The following is a 16414-nucleotide window of genomic DNA, read 5'->3' as shown; positions in this document are numbered from 1 at the left end:
AGGACTAGTTACCCTCGCCTGAGGAGAGGGTATTGCATTTGAGTCTGTTTGTTACTTGCCGGAAAATATTCCGGCAAGTATGTTGATCGATTTGTCTGTCTGTTTGTCTGTCTGTCTGTCTGTCTGTTTGTGCACAGCACTACGTCTACATCGTTGCACATAGAATCGCCAAACTTTACACACATATTTGTCATGCCCTGGAATAGACTGTGCCCAATTTTTAACTCTCTTGGCTGAAGGCCTCCATGATGACGTCATAATTTGATAATTCGACAAGTACAAAGCTTCATCCAATCAAGATGCAATTTCTTGAGCGCCATGTCGGCATAAACTGGTGGAGAAAAAAAATAATGATGACCATCGGTCACGTGGTTCGGCCGCCATCTTGGAAAAACCGAAAAAATTTACACCTCTATATCTCCGAAAGTGCCAAATATAAAAAATTGAGACATGGCTCATTGTAAAGAACTCTCCATGGGGAATAAAAGATGTTACTGATGATGTCATAGGTGCCTCCATTATGACGTCATAATTCGACAAGTACAAAACTTCATCCGATCAAGATGAAATTTCTTGAGCATAATCTAGGAATAAATTAGTTTAGAAAACAAATAATGATGACGTCGTCGGTCACGTGGTTCGGCCGCCATATTTGTCCAAAATGGCCGATAAAAAAGTACATTCTGGCAAGTCCTCGGTCCCTTACCGATTTTTCATTTGTTTGTCTGTTTGTTTGTCCGCACAGAATAAATATGATTTTCTCTGCAACCGTTGGTCCTATTGACAGGAAATTTTCACCAAGGTGCAACTCCACCTGCAGAATTTTTTAATGATAATTATGACGTCATAGGTCACGTGGTATGACCGCCATCTTTGAAAAACCGAAAAACTTTGCACCTCTATCTCCGAAAGCACTGAATGGAAAAAGTTAAGACATGGCTCATTGTCAAGAACTCTCCATGGGGAATAAAATATGTTAATGATGTGGCAAAGGAAGGGCATCCGGCCATAAAAACATTGCCTCAAACAGGGAACCATGATTGTCATGGGGCCCGCAAGGCTAACCCCTGCTCTAGCGGGGAAAATGGCCTTAAAACGATCATTCATATTCATATTCAATGATGTCATAGGTGCCTCCATTATGACGTCATAATTTGACAAGTACAAAACTTCATCCGATCAAGTTGAAATTTATTGAGCGTCATCTAGGGATTAAATGGCCTCTAAAGGTGGTTATTTATCTAGGGATAAATAGGTTGATTTTTTTTTTTTTTTTTGTATACTGAATCGAGGCTCGTGAAAGAGCTAACATTTATTCCACAAACAAATCGACCAGACAAACAAAACATACAAAAAGAGGGAGCGGAAGACAAGATGGGGAGAGGAGGGGAAGCACACAAACACAACACCTGAGAGCAGGGAGAAGCGTGGGAGGGAGATGGCCTGGGGGGAGGAGGCATGGGGGGGGGGGGGGGGGGAGGTATAAAACACAAGGAGACCAAGGACTTCCAGGACAGAAGTTGGTATTTCAAAAAAGTGTAGGATTTGGGGTGAAATTAGCGGGGGGTAGAAAAGATCGAGGTTTTGGATGGGGGAAGATAAAAGATGGTGGTGTACAGCTGTTTTAAAGACCTGGAGGGTGGAGTGGGATTGAAGAGAGTGAGGGAGTTTGTTCCAGAGGCGGGAGAAAAGAGGAATGAAGGAGTGAAGGTGAGCAGAAAGTCTTGATTTTGGCAGTTTAACCATAAGAGGGTTGCAGGCAGATCTTGTGTGACCTGTAGGAATATTTGGGGGACAGAGCCCAGAGAGAGCTGGGGGGGCAAGGCCAGAGAGGAGTCGGTAGAAGACGGAAAGACCACCAACCTGCCTGCGGTGAGTGAGTGAAAGGCCCTTGGAGTTAGCTTCATCGTGGGAGATTCCAATGATTCTGAACACTTTGGTTTCAACAGCGTGAAGACGTGCTAGGTGTGAGGCAGGAGCACCAGGCCAGAGGGGAGAGCAGTATTCCATTGAGCTGTGGATGAAAGCCTTGTATGTGGTGAGGAGCTCAGGTGTGCCAAGGAAGGACTTCGCACGACGGAGGATGCCCAGTTGGCGACTGGCTTTGGAGGCCAGATTTGAAATGTGGTTTTCCCAGGAAAGATCATGGCAGATGGTGAGACCCAAAAGCTTGAGTGACGGAGCTTCTTGGAGAGGATTATTCAGAAATTGGATGGGAGGGTTGTCCAGTCGGTCTTTTCGGAGAGACATCGTAAGAGTGTGAGATTTGTCAGGATTGAAAGACATGTTCCACTTGTTTGCCCAGTCTGGGATTTTGTCCAGGTCTGCAGAGAGTGAGGAGGCTGCAGACTGCCGATCTGAGGGATGAGGAATGGAGCGACAGAGAGTAGAGTCGTCAGCAAAGAGATAGAGAGGATTTTCAAGAGAGTCAGAGAGATCATTGATGAAGACCAGAAAAAGCACAGGGCCCAGGGCACTGCCTTGGGGAACTCCAGCCTGAACGGGAAGAGGAGATGAGAGAAACCCATTCAGGGCCACACGTTGACTACGACTGGAGAGGAAGTCCGCCAGCCATGCGTGGAGATTTCCATGGATACCAAAGGAGGAGAGTTTGGTGAGCAGAGCGGGGTGCCAGATCGTATCGAAGGCCTGTGATATGTCAAGGGAGACAGCTCTAATTTCCTGTTTGGCATTGAGGACCTCCATCCATTGTTGAGAAAGCAGAAGCATCATGTCCAGAGTAGAGTGACCAGGTCTGAAACCAAATTGATGGTCAGAGTTCAAGCCATTGGAGAAGAGGAAAGATTTCATATCTGAACCAATGATGGATTCCATGACTTTGCTGATAATTGGGAGAAGGCTGATTGGTCTGTAGTTGCTAGGATCTGTTTTTGCACCTTTTTTGTGCAAAGCGGTGATGTTGGCTGATTTCCAAGCGGATGGCAGATGACCTTGAGCAAAAGAGAGGGTGAAGAGAACAGAGAGAGGGAGTGAAAGAGCGGAAGAACATGATTTTAGGACCCGTGGGCTAATGCCGTCAGGACCAGTTGCAGAATCAGAGTCGAGGGTTGACAGAAACTTTTCCACCTTGTCAGGAGGAAAGGACACAGAGTCCAGGAGCAGCTGGGTATGACTGGGTACGGTGGGTACAGAGAGGGATGGGTTTGGGACACAAGATTTAGAGGCAAACACAGAGTTGAGGCATTCAGCTTTTTCACGTGCTTTTTCACGTTTCACGTGCTTTCACGATTTTTCACGTGGTAGATAAAAAAGAATTAATGATGACGTCATCGATCACGCGGTTTGGCCGCCATTTTGGAAAAACCGACAAAATTTGCACCTCTATATCTCCAAAACCGCTCGATCGGAATAATTTAAACATGGCTCGTTTTAAAGTACTCCCCATGAGTGAATAACATATGTTAATGATGATTTAGGTGTCTACATTATAACGTCATAATTCGACACCTGATATGATCAGTATGAAATTTTTTGAGTGTCATCTACGCAACAATATGAGGAGAATGGAAATCAATGACATCATAGGTGATGTGGTTTGACAGCTATATTGGATTGAACATAAAAAACTTAAAATTGAAAATTTCCAGAATGGCTCACCATATTGATGTGAAACTTTATGCCAATGATCTACTGGATTTGGGAGATATCGGCTAAATATTAACCTCATAGGTCACATGGTCTGGCAGGTATGATTTTCTTGAAGACTATACCTTTAAAAAATCAACTCCTCCAGAATGGCTGGAAAGGTCGAGTGGAAACTTCACACACTTGTTCTCCAAACCTTGGGGATACCAAGGTGTTTTCAAATAAATCATAGGCCACATGGTCTAGTAGCCATGTTGGATCAAAGGAAAATAAATAAAGAAATAAGTATTTCTCAGAAACCGCCAAAGCTATTCAAGTCGACCTTTACTAGTATGATCTAGTCGATAAAGGGAATACATGTTTAAAATTTAAACGTGATCGGTTCCAGGGTCTGGCAGGCAGAATATAAAATAAATTGAAGAAGAAGAAACCTTACAGAATATAAAAAAATTGAAGAAGAAGAAACCTTACTATTCGATGAATCTGGCAGTGATTCTAGATTTTGGAAGTTTCACCAGAGGGTTGATGGTGGACCATCTGCGCATGCCTTGTAGAAACTTTTGAGGTGGCAGGGACAAAGCACGGAAAGAGTAGAGGGTGCAACACCAGGAAGGAAGCCGTAGAAGACAGGAAGACCACCGACCTGTGCGTGATGTGAAAATGATAGGCCCAGAGAGTCCTAATATTATTTTCCCTGCTCAACAATTAATCATTAGTCATCACTTTTGACAAATCCCCCCACCCCCCCTCTTTGGTGACTCGTTCATTAAGAGGTGTGTGTTGTGTGATGGCTGTGTAGGCCGATGCTGGACCAATAGTGTCGACCACAAACATTGCAGGTATAGATTGGTCCTTGTGGAGATTGACTTTGGCAGGTTTTCCTCATTCAAAGTGGTCCAGGCTTTTGTAGCAGATGTTATGCCAAGCTGACCTGTTTGTGGCCTGATGTTCCCAGATGATGACTGGAATGGCACAATACTTGAGTGTAGACTAAAGGACATCCTTATAGCACTTCTTTTGTCCACCATGTGACCGTTTACCAGATTTAAGTTGACCGTAGAAAAGCGCACTTGGGACTCTGTGATCTTCCATGCATGTGAGGTATCCTGACCAGCAAAGCTGGACTTGCATCAGGAAATACTCATTTCCTTGGACATAACAGCGGTCTAGGAATGAGGTGTTTCGGTATTCTGTCTCACCAGGTGATGCCAAGATTCTTACGAAGGCATCGCATCTGAAATTGATATGAAATTCATAAGGTGACAATAGGGTGTCCAAGATGCGCTTCTGTACAGGAGCGTCGATTAGACACTGATCTTGATGTCCAGGCAAATGAAATGTTCGCGCTGTTATGTCCTCGTCAATCATTACATTTTGAGAGAGGACACTTCTAAGGTAGCAGAACGTATCTACAACTTTGAGTGGCGTGTCATCAATGATAATGGATGGGACGGTATATGCACATTCTAGTCTTGGCTGAAGTATATCCTCGGTCTTTTTGAGGAGTAGCATCTATCTCACCTCATCTTATTGTTGAGCTCCGGCTCTGAGCTGGAGCTGAACAATAAGATTAGTTTGAAGAAGCACTTAAATAAGTAGTGACATGAAACGGCTGAAAAACAGTTCAAGTTTAAAAAGGGAAATGATTAGGTCTCGATTGCAGTTTTTAACATACGAGTACATATTCAGCTGTGTGTCTGATTTGATAATATGGAACTTTCCAAATAATCTTGGTTGATGGCTCTGTTTTGAATTTGGCGAGAAATTTGGTGAGAAATTTGGCACAGACTCTGGATTTTGCTGACTTCCACACAGATGTTCAATCCCCCACTTTTTTGATGTCTGACATATTTTATTATTACTTGTACTACTGGCTTCCACCAGGAGGCGCTAAACTATACACATTGACATCGAGAGAATTGTTGTGCCTTCCCCTCTCCCCTCCTGCCCCCCAACCTGAGCGAGAAAATTGAACCCCTGAGACTGAATTACTCAGAGGACAAGTAGAGAGGCACATGGACTTATGTACAATGAAAGGAAATAAAACGCTACAGCCCGGCCCAACTATGGCACCGCTAATAGGTGACGGAGTCACGTGCTTTCAACTTGTGCCTTTGTGCCCAAGTCCTCACTCGGTCTTACTCGAAATCGTGAGGTTTTACAAAACAAACATGCTCTATACTGTGTTAAAGATAACACTGCCTCCTCGGTGCAAGTTTTACAAGACAACTTACTCTGTCATTTTCCGTTACAAGAGTAATCCAAGGAAGCTACGTGGTCCATGTTATTCTTAGCACATTCTAGCTGTGGACCCTCCTCCCACCCCCTCTTCCACATAACAGTATCATTCTTGCAATCTGCCCATATCGTTCCCTGCTGTTGTCTTTGACATCCAATACCCACCCATGCCTATCAAGTTTTGCAAATGGCCGCTCTACATGCCTGGTCCTGGACAGTGGAGCCACCCACACCACAGCCATTCCTGTCCATGATGGATATGTGCTGCATCAAGGTGGTTATTGTACATGTTTGCAGTTGTCATCATGTTTTGTGTTGCTCTGATGGTGACCTCCCTTCCTCTTACTGGAAACCTCTTTTCCTGTTCTCTGCCATTAACAGCCATCGTCAAGTCACCTCTTGCTGGGGATTTTATAACGATGCAGTGCAGAGAGATGTTTCAAGAGATGAATGTAGAGATTGTCCCTCCTTATCTTATTGCCTCAAAGGTAACGTGAGCATGTGGGCATTTCTGCTCAGCTGAGGTCTTTGACATTTGAGGTTTATTGGAGATACTTTGGTTTGGCATTTTTACCTCCGCCACCGAAGGTGGATGGATGTTATGTTTTCACCTGTGTCTGTCTGTCTTTGTGAGCAGGATATCTAAAAAGGTTGTGGACGGATTCGGACGACATTTGTTGGACAAGTTGGGTGTGTGACAACTGTGACATGGACGAATTGATTCGATTTTGGTGAAGATCCAGATCGACATGAGAATTTTATAAGCGATTCTTCACCATTGAGAGATGGGGCCAAAAACTATATATAGCATGATATTTCAAAAAGTTGTGGACGGATTCTGCCGAAAGTTGGTGGATGGGATGGTTAGGTGACGAGAACAAGCCGATTACATTTTGGTTCAGGTCCGGATCCAGTTCCGGCCTATCAGTGGGATACAAAACGTAAACTGACATTTTGCTGGCAGAGATACGCTCCTTGCTGAATGGCGTTCTCGTTAATTTTATTTTTGAATTACCTTTCTTTAGTTGACTCGTTTTATGGAAATTACACCCGTATACTTTCCTAACCTCCCTCAGGAGGCGGTGCGTGAAGGTGTGACCCCCATCTGGAAACGAAAGGAGAAAGTTCCTCAAGTTACACGATCATGGCATAACTACATGTGCAACGTGAGACATTGTGATTTTAAATAAATGAAACACTCGACGTGATTAGGATTTTTCTACATGTTGGGGGGCATAGATAAGTCAGGGCTTTGAAATTGTTGCTTTTTCACCCTTTGCATCCATTTCTCTGTGACGATGTACCAACTGGACTCTCTTGCATGTCATTGGTTCGTTTGTTTGCAGGAGGTTATACAGGACTTTCAAGCATCTGTGTTACAAGTTTCAGACTCGCCTTATGAGGACCAGTGAGTATTGGCATTGTAGGTTTTCTTCAACTTAGTCTAATAGGTGTGGGGAGGGGGGGGGGGGGGGGGATGGAGGGATGGGTTACCCGACGCTGCACAGCTGGGTGAGCTTTTCCTGGCGGGGGCTTTGGGACATGTTGGACATTGAAAAACTATGGAGTTATTGGCCTCATTGTGATTACCTTTTACCCATTAGCCGGCGGCAATTTCACACAGAACGGGGCCATAAAGCATCGTGTTAATGAGGATACATGGACCAGATACGCTATTTCCAGGGTAGGCGTGCTACGTCTGGGCACATAATTATATATATATATATATATATTATATATATATATGTATATATATATGTATATATATGTATATATATATATATGTATATATGTATATATGTATATATATATTGTTACGGTACGCGGTTAAAGATGGTATGTTTGCCGAGCGGAGGCTCCGTGACCGAACAGTTATTCCCCTAACTAAAACCCGATTTACCCCAAACTTTGGCCGGATCGCGCCACCGCTATTCAATCGGGAAAACTCGAAAGCGACCGAATGCAAAGAGGAAGAAGACGTACAGAAGAGTAACTGGGTTTATTATTTACACACATATAAGCAAGAAGAAAGCAGTCACGTTTATTTACAGGGACATGAGACGCAGAGGTGACACAGTGAAATCTTTAGCTTATCTAACAGGCTTACTTACTACCCAGGGACAAGACAAAAGACAGACTACGAACACACTTACACGGGGAATGATGATAGGGATGGCAGGTGGATGGCTGGCGGGATAGGGAGGTCCAACTGGTCCTGCAGCACGATCGGCTCGTTGGGCAGCCGCCGTTCCTTTGCGGCCCTGCTCCAAACTGCCGTCCAGGCCCACGCTGCTGTGGCTGCAGTTTCGGTGGCTCGAGCTGCTGTAGAGGCAGTTTCGGTGGCTCAAGCTGCTGTAGATGCAGTTTCGGTGGCTCACGCTGCTGTAGATGCAGTTTCGGTGGCTCACGCTCGCAGCTCAGCTCTGACGCCCCAGCTCTTGTCTCCTCCCTCCTTGTCTCAACTCTGTCAAAGCTCATCTCATTCGGGAACGCCCCGCCGGCGGGTTATATAGGCCCCGCCCCTCGAACTTTGCGAACCTCCCCGATCGCTCTTCCTCCGCCCTCTCTAGCCAAACCCCTTGTTCATGGTTGGTCGAGTGGGGCTGGCTCACTCCTCCCCTCTATGACGAGGTGGAGACACGCCTTTCTTCTCCGACCCTGCCTTGTGGTCAATGGCGGCAATTGGAGGGGATGTAATTTGCGATGGCAATTGAGGCCTGGCAATGACGAAAGGGGCAATGGAAGTTTTGGGAATGGGAATGAAGGGAATCTATCTCTTTTTTCACTCGGTGCAATGGAGTATTTAAGTTAATGGGAGACACAGCCTTACTCTAAGACACATAATAAGATATATAAGCTACTGAACAAGGGTTTTATCGGGTCCTGCAATGTGGTGTTTATGGAATTAACTACTGAGACGCCCTTTTTACCTTTATACAACTCTGGAGGCAGGAGGGGCCATATCCAACAATGTTCATCACCATCTCCAATATAATACAACACAATCAAAAAAATGCAATCCTCATATCCGCAACACTGCACCCTCCTCCTCTTCGGCACGGCCCGGGCCTACAACTTTTTATTTAGTGTGACACGTAGGTGTAGTTCCCTCTACTTTTAACCTGACCCTGAGTGCGACAGTTTTAAAACATAAATAAATGTGTCCCGCTGCTCCATTGCACCCTGCCTAACAGACTTACGCCCACAGTTAACCGAATTGCGGAATGGTCTTCAAACTACACACTGATGGTGGGGAGCATTATTTACAATTGACACTACTTTTATTTACAAGACTAACCCAGGACCTGTAATTGTTCTTTCTGGGGGGAGACAGTCTGCTCTGCATCGACGCACCATGAAAGCACCCAAAAACGCACCAATACACCCCCAAGCACCAATCGGTGCAGTCACCACAGTTCATCAGTGTTCAATAAAAATAACATCAACAACCCCTAACCCTGCAGGTGGTCTTTTGCTCTTCGCCTCCCTCTGCTGGCTATTATTATCTCTTCCAGTTGTTGTCATTTTCTTTGCTTTTCTTACTGGCGGCCTATTTGAACTGAAAAATGCACCCAATGTGTCCTTTTTATTTTATTTTATTTATGGCCCACAGGGCCGACTAGTGTGGTTCACCTGTGGGGCATCGGTGCCCTGTGGCCAAGGTCCGCCAGCAAGATTTCGGGCCCTCATGGCCGGTTCCAGCAGAGGGGCCATGCCCCAACCCATGGGGTCCATACGTGGTGCTCGGCCACAGGCATGTGGTCCATAATGTGGTGCATCGATGCAGACAGCTGGTTCTGGGAATTTCGGGCGCACAATGGCCGACTCACGCACGCTCCCCTCGGCGCCCAATGGCGCACAGGTCATGTGGGAGACAAAAGGGGAAAGACAAATGAGCGAGGGGTAAGGTCACAAGGGTACACATCAATAAGGCAATGCAAGGTGAAAGGCGTACGGAGAGCGAAATGAGAAAAACTCGTCTCTACCGTACGTCACCCCCCCTGTCACCTACACTACCCTTGCCCTTACCCCATATTTACAAAAATCTACACATTACCGATTCGTTGCTAATGTCTCGTCTTCCCATATTTCCCCAATACCAAATTCGTCACCACAATCCCTCTAACCAAAATTTGCCATCACCCAATTCGTCATCAATCCTCATAAGGAGGAAGAGATGGAACAACAAAGCACAATGTCACACCCACGTCATGATGTGTCTCACATTCCAAACATTTGCATCAATAAAAATAATCAAAACAACCTGGCATGGTGTGGAGTACCTGTCACCTCAGGTGAGTGGGTGCAGATGGTGCGAGGAGATCCTTCATCCTAACTACTTTCTAAATGACATTAACACACGTTACACTACCCAGGGTCTCTCCCTGCAAATCCATTGGCCAACTTACACTATCGGTTCTAAAAACCAATTCCCATTGACCAAACTGTGGTGCTTCTCAATTTGGGGTCTCACTCCCCCGATTCATCTCCCGGTGCCCTTGCACAATTTCTGGGCTGTGACGTGTAGCTCTCCCAGCAGGTCTACCCACCTGCACACCTCCACCACTGAAGTTGCCACCCAAGCTTACCTAGCTCCTCACCCTAACCTAACTAACTGGGGAAGGCCCATCCTGGCTCTGTCACCCCTTGGTGCCCTCTGGCACTGGGCTACCCGGGTCCGTCCTCCGGATCCTCGGGCCCCATCCACAACAACTCTACCGGCTCCCAGAGCCCACCTGCGGCCTCACCTGGCCGACATCCTCACAGTGGTGGAGTGCCCAAAACTAACTACACTCACTAACAGGCTACACGCCCAGCCATTTCCACAACACTAATGCACCCATCCAATCACCATTCTTCCACCCGCACCACAGATGCCAATATCCAACCACAATTTACCTATACCCTCTACCTAACACTTACACTACCCGCCCCGGGTATTCGTGATGGGGGTCCATCCTTCCCCCATTCACACCTTCGCACCATCCACTCCACTCCATAGTTTCCATCATACTCACTCCACTACCATCCATTCCAATACTCCATATATTCCACACTCCATGTATTCCACACTCCATGTATTCCACACAACCATTCTCCATTCACCTGTAGTTGCACACCTGTGCAATCATACCTCGTGCCACCTGCACCCTCCTTCTCCCTGGACCATTTGGTCAGCACAACACACATCACCATCACCATCACTCAAACACTGCTCCATCCACCTGTTCAATCCTCACACACTGCTCAATACACTTGAATACACCTCCAACACTCACACGGCATCATCTGAACTACCTGTTGCCCTGCTAACTTAGTGCTCCCCGTCTTCCCTTTAAACTAAGCACATGCCACGTCATTATAATCCACACTAATCTACCTGCGTCCCCACTACAGGTATCCTTGTCACTAACTAACCTTAACGTTACCTAATGTCATCTTCGCTAGATCCCTACACACGATATATCCTAACCCACCCGGGCTAGTTTTCACTGCCATAAACCCCATAAATCTAGTGCTCCTTTGCCCCCCCGTGGTGTGAGGGATGACAGAGTTGCCATCCCACCACATCGGGGAGGTCCCACTATCAATTTTGCTCGTCCAAATTCCAAGCAATTCAAAAATTTTCCATTTGCTGCCAATTCTACCCACTATTATAAATTTCGTATCAAATCACTACCATCATCATCACAGTCCGCTATATCCTAGCCTCGGTGCGTCATGACATCATTAAACTCGGCTTCGTAAAGCCGAGCAATGGATTCGGGTGGTTTGGTTGCCTGCAGGTTGAATCCGTCCGGCTTTCGGTTCAAGGGAGGTGGTTTGGTCGGGCCGAGATTCCACGCACCATCTCGGCGCGGCACCTTCCGGTCCCGGGCCCGATGGCTCAATCTCCCCCGGTCGGAACCCCGTCCCCACGAGGGGGCACCGTTCCGCTTCCTCCCACTCGCCCTTGAACCGGACCGGTCGCCTCGCCCGACAAGGCCCGGACTCGACCGTGCAGGGCAGGGCCAAGCCCGAATCGACAACGACGCTTCGAAGAGAAGCGACGCAGCTTCGATCCGCGCCGGGCCTCGCACCCAACAAAGCACACCGCACCCCGAGTGCTCGCATCGGCTATCCGTCGCCCTAACCGCTAACCCGGTTACCGTCGATGCTTCACCTGCATGCTCACACGCATACGCTACCCTTTTACCCTCACAAAACCCGGCGTTCCAACGCCGTCCGTACATTCCACCAACGCTCTCCCTGTTACACACCACACCTCTCGCGCACACTCTTGCGCACACCTCGGTCCACACCTCTCCTCCGTTACGTCCTCCGTAACACTCACCATGGGCGTGCACTCTGGCATCCACCCACTAACGCGCTCACATGGGCTCTCCCACACTCGCGCTACTACCAACTTAGGTGTGCTTCCTCGCACACGTTCCACCACCACCTTACTCTCCGTGTCACACTCCGTACACCCCGACGTGCATTCTCGCTCGCACTCGGTTTCACACTCGCGCTCCGATGTGCCCTCTCGCACCTGCGCCATCACCAACTCACTCTCCGTGTCACACTCCGTACACCCCGACGTGCATTCTCGCTTGCACTCGGTTTCACAGTCGCGCTTCGTAACACGCTCACCCCTTGACGCACAATTTTTATTGCTCTCACTCCCTGTGTCACACTCCGTACACCCCGACGTGCATTCTCGCTCGCACTCGGTATCACGCTCACCCCTTGACGCACACTTTTTTTCCACACGCGTGCCATTTCCACTCACACGGGACCCTTCACCAACGCCCGGATGCTTCCTCGATCCCAAGCGCGCGAAAATTCTTTTGTCGCCAAACATCCTCTTACAAAATCTCCCCGCACAATATACAGCACGACTCACCTGGGGGATCCTTTTCTCCACGCGCACCTGCAAACTTCCATTCGGGTTAAGCACAGCATCGTGATGTGAGCAGGGACTTTGCACATTTTCCATTTCTCCCTGCAATTCCCGGGCTACCTCAGTCATCTCTTCAATTTTAATTCCCAGCACTGCTTTGTCTTTGTTCCCCTCGACGACCGCTGGCTTTAATAAAACACCCTCTACCTCATCGGTCGCCGGCTTTTCCAAACCCCGTGTCGCGATTTCTACCCCCGTCATTGTACCCGCGCTTTCCTCCGCTTCGCTCAACCAGCGCTTCTCGACCCGCGTTACCTCCTCGTGCACCCGTGGGACCTGCTCGCCCAACCCGCGGTCTCTGTCCCTCTCCGCTTCCCTTACTTCATATGCGACTCTGTCCCTCGCCCGTTCCTCGTTGTCGGCCCTCATTTCGTTCGTTATTTCTTCAGTTCTTTCTTTTAGTTCCTTAGTCATTTGAACACCCATGTTGTTAATTTCCCTGGTGGATATGAGCCCCTGGGCATACATTTTGTTTTCTTCATCCCACTGGGTCAAAATTTCAACAAATTTGCAAGAAATCGATCCCAGGCCGTTGGCACGGCGGGCTCGGCTGCCGCGCGCTCGTACGAGGCGCCTTTTTGCGCGCCTGATATCTCGTGCGCGAGAGAGCGCCATTTTGTGCACCTGATACCCCCACGACCGCAACTTCTTTACTCTCCTCCACCATTTTCCCCACTTCTTCCCTGGGGTCCTGGGTCGATTCTACCCCGTTTATCTCTATCTCTCCCACCGGCATCCCGTCGCCTTGACCAGCCATGGCGCGATTTCAAAATTCGGGTTTTCCTTTAAAAACAAAACAATTTCGGTACTTTGTAATTTTGAGCGCGTTAAACGCTTCAGGTCTGAATCCGACACTTCTGACGCCAATTGTTACGGTACGCGGTTAAAGATGGTATGTTTGCCGAGCGGAGGCTCCGCGACCGAACAGTTATTCCCCTAACTAAAACCCGATTTACCCCAAACTTTGGCCGGATCGCGCCACCGCTATTCAATCGGGAAAACTCTAAAGCGACCGAATGCAAAGAGGAAGAAGACGTACAGAAGAGTAACTGGGTTTATTATTTACACACATATAAGCAAGAAGAAAGCAGTCACGTTTATTTACAGGGACATGAGACGCAGGTGACACAGTGAAATCTTTAGCTTATCTAACAGGCTTACTTACTACCCAGGGACAAGACAAAAGACAGACTACGAACACACTTACACGGGGAATGATGATAGGGATGGCAGGTGGATGGCTGGCGGGATAGGGAGGTCCAACTGGTCCTGCAGCACGATCGGCTCGTTGGGCAGCCGCCGTTCCTTTGCGGCCCTGCTCCAAACTGCCGTCCAGGCCCACGCTGCTGTGGCTGCAGTTTCGGTGGCTCGAGCTGCTTTAGAGGCAGTTTCGGTGGCTCAAGCTGCTGTAGATGCAGTTTCGGTGGCTCACGCTGCTGTAGATGCAGTTTCGGTGGCTCACGCTCGCAGCTCAGCTCTGACGCCCCAGCTCTTGTCTCCTCCCTCCTTGTCTCAACTCTGTCAAAGCTCATCTCATTCGGGAACGCCCCGCCGGCGGGTTATATAGGCCCCGCCCCTCAACCTTTGCGAACCTCCCCGATCGCTCTTCCTCCGCCCTCTCTAGCCAAACCCCTTGTTCATGGTTGGTCGAGTGGGGCTGGCTCACTCCTCCCCTCTATGACGAGGTGGAGACACGCCTTTCTTCTCCGACCCTGCCTCGTGGTCAACAACAACAACAACATGCATTTTAAAAGGCCATTTTCCCTGCTAGAGCAGGGGTTAGCCTTGCGGTCCCCATGACAATCTTCTCCATTTTGCACTTTTTTCTGCATCTCTCCTTGTTAACCCCCTTGCCCGCATTTCTTCTTCCACCATCTTTAGCCAAGTCTTTCTCGGTCTTCCCCGTCTTCTACTTCCTTCTACATTCATTTCCATCACTCTTCTCAACCAGTCACTTTCATCCTTCCTCAACACATGACCAAACCATCTCAACCTGTTCCTCTTCACAGCATCAATCACAGGCTCTATTCCCATCATCTTTCGCAATTCATCATTTGTCTTCCTCTCTCTCAACGATACTCCGCACATCCGTCGAACCATTCGCATTTCCACCCTTTCCAACCTTCGTTGCTGCTCTACGTTCATTACCCATGTCTCGCTCCCATAAATCATAACACTTCTCACACATGCAGCATACACCTTTCCCTTCAGCTTCAACGACACTCCCCTCATCATCAGCACGCCACTCAATTCCCGAAACTTCTTCCATGCACATCTCACTCGAGCAACCGTTGCCGAGTCTGATCCACCTTCTCCATTCAGCATGTCTCCGAGGTAGCAAAATGTTTTCACACCTTCCAGCTTCACACCGTCTCCAAGATCCAACTCAACATTTCCTCCATCTGCAGCTCCCTCTGTGCACACCTTACATTTGAATGTAGCTGCCACACTGGTTCATGACCCTCTCAGGACCACTACATTTTTGATGAACCCACTCAGCGCACATTGTACACTGAATGGAGTTCACTCCGACACCCTTCCTACACACAGCACAGGGCCACTTCCCAGTTCTTTCCACCTCACCACATGCTTTACCACTTGCCATCACCTTCGTCTTTCCGATATTCACCTTCAGACCTTTTGTCTCCATACATTCCTTCCACGTGTTCATCTTTTCCTTCAGTCCATCCATACTTTCCGCAATCAACACCAGATCATCTGCATACAACAACTCCCACGGTAAACCCTCCTTTACGTTCTGAGCCAGCACCTCCATCACAGCTACAAATAGTAGTGGACTTAGTACCGACCCCTGATGCACTCCCACCTTCACCTCAAACTCACCACTGTTCCCGTCCTTCGTCCTTACAGCTGTGCGCGCTCTTTTGTACATTGCCATCACTACTCTGATCAACCATTCCTCCACTCCTAACTTCCTCAATGCCCATGTCAATACTTTGCGTGGAACCCGATCGAATGCTTTCTCCAGATCAACAAACCCAAGAAACAACTTCTTCCTCTTCTCCATGTACTTCTCCTGCAACTGCCTCACAATGAAAAGCGCATCTGTCGTTCCTCTTCCTGGCATAAATCCAAACTGCATTTCGTCGATCTTCACTTTCTTCCTTATCCTCCTCTCCAACACCCTTTCCAATACCTTCATTCCATGCTCCAATAACTTTATCGCTCGGTACGAGCCACACTCCAGAGGGTCACCTTTCCCCTTGTATAGAGGGACGAGGGTACTCAGTTCCCAATCCACTGGAATGCGGCCTTCTTTCACCACCAGATTACAGATCTCTGTCATTCTCTTCACACCCCAACTTCCTGCTGCCTTCAACATATCTCCCACAACTCACGTCGGCCCTCCCGCTTTTCTACCCTTCATTGCTTTTATCGCTTCCTCAACTTCCTTCTCAGTTATCTTCTCTGCCGGTCCTAAAACTGGGTTACTCTCTATGTTGCCATCCCATTCATTCTCTGTATTCAACAGCATTTCCATATATCTTTTCCATCTTCCTTTTTGCCATTTTTCCCCGCAAGCGGGGGTTGGCCTTTTTCAGGAACTGTGGTTGTTGTTTTTTTTTTTCGGTCCCCTTTTTGAAGCAATGTTTTACGGCCGGATGC

General features: G+C 47.9%; 1 protein-coding gene across 1 annotated transcript in view; it reads left to right on the top strand.

Annotated features, from left to right (window-relative positions):
* LOC137429023 (actin-like protein 6A) overlaps window positions 1–16414 on the top strand; it is a 69449-nt gene that overhangs the window by 21176 nt on the left and 31859 nt on the right. Inside the window, exons 6-9 of the mRNA XM_068119017.2 lie at window positions 6024–6118; window positions 6226–6332; window positions 6921–7010; window positions 7191–7252. Of these exons, the coding sequence (XP_067975118.1) occupies window positions 6024–6118; window positions 6226–6332; window positions 6921–7010; window positions 7191–7252 (354 nt within the window). The remainder of the gene's footprint in view (window positions 1–6023; window positions 6119–6225; window positions 6333–6920; window positions 7011–7190; window positions 7253–16414) is intronic.

This window comes from Myxine glutinosa, chromosome 6 (genome assembly GCF_964187855.1).
Source record: "Myxine glutinosa chromosome 6, kmMyxGlut1.1, whole genome shotgun sequence".
Classification (NCBI taxonomy): domain Eukaryota; kingdom Metazoa; phylum Chordata; class Myxini; order Myxiniformes; family Myxinidae; genus Myxine; species Myxine glutinosa.
The sequence above is the reverse complement of the archived record's forward strand: the minus strand, read 5'-3'. Positions and strand labels throughout refer to the sequence as shown.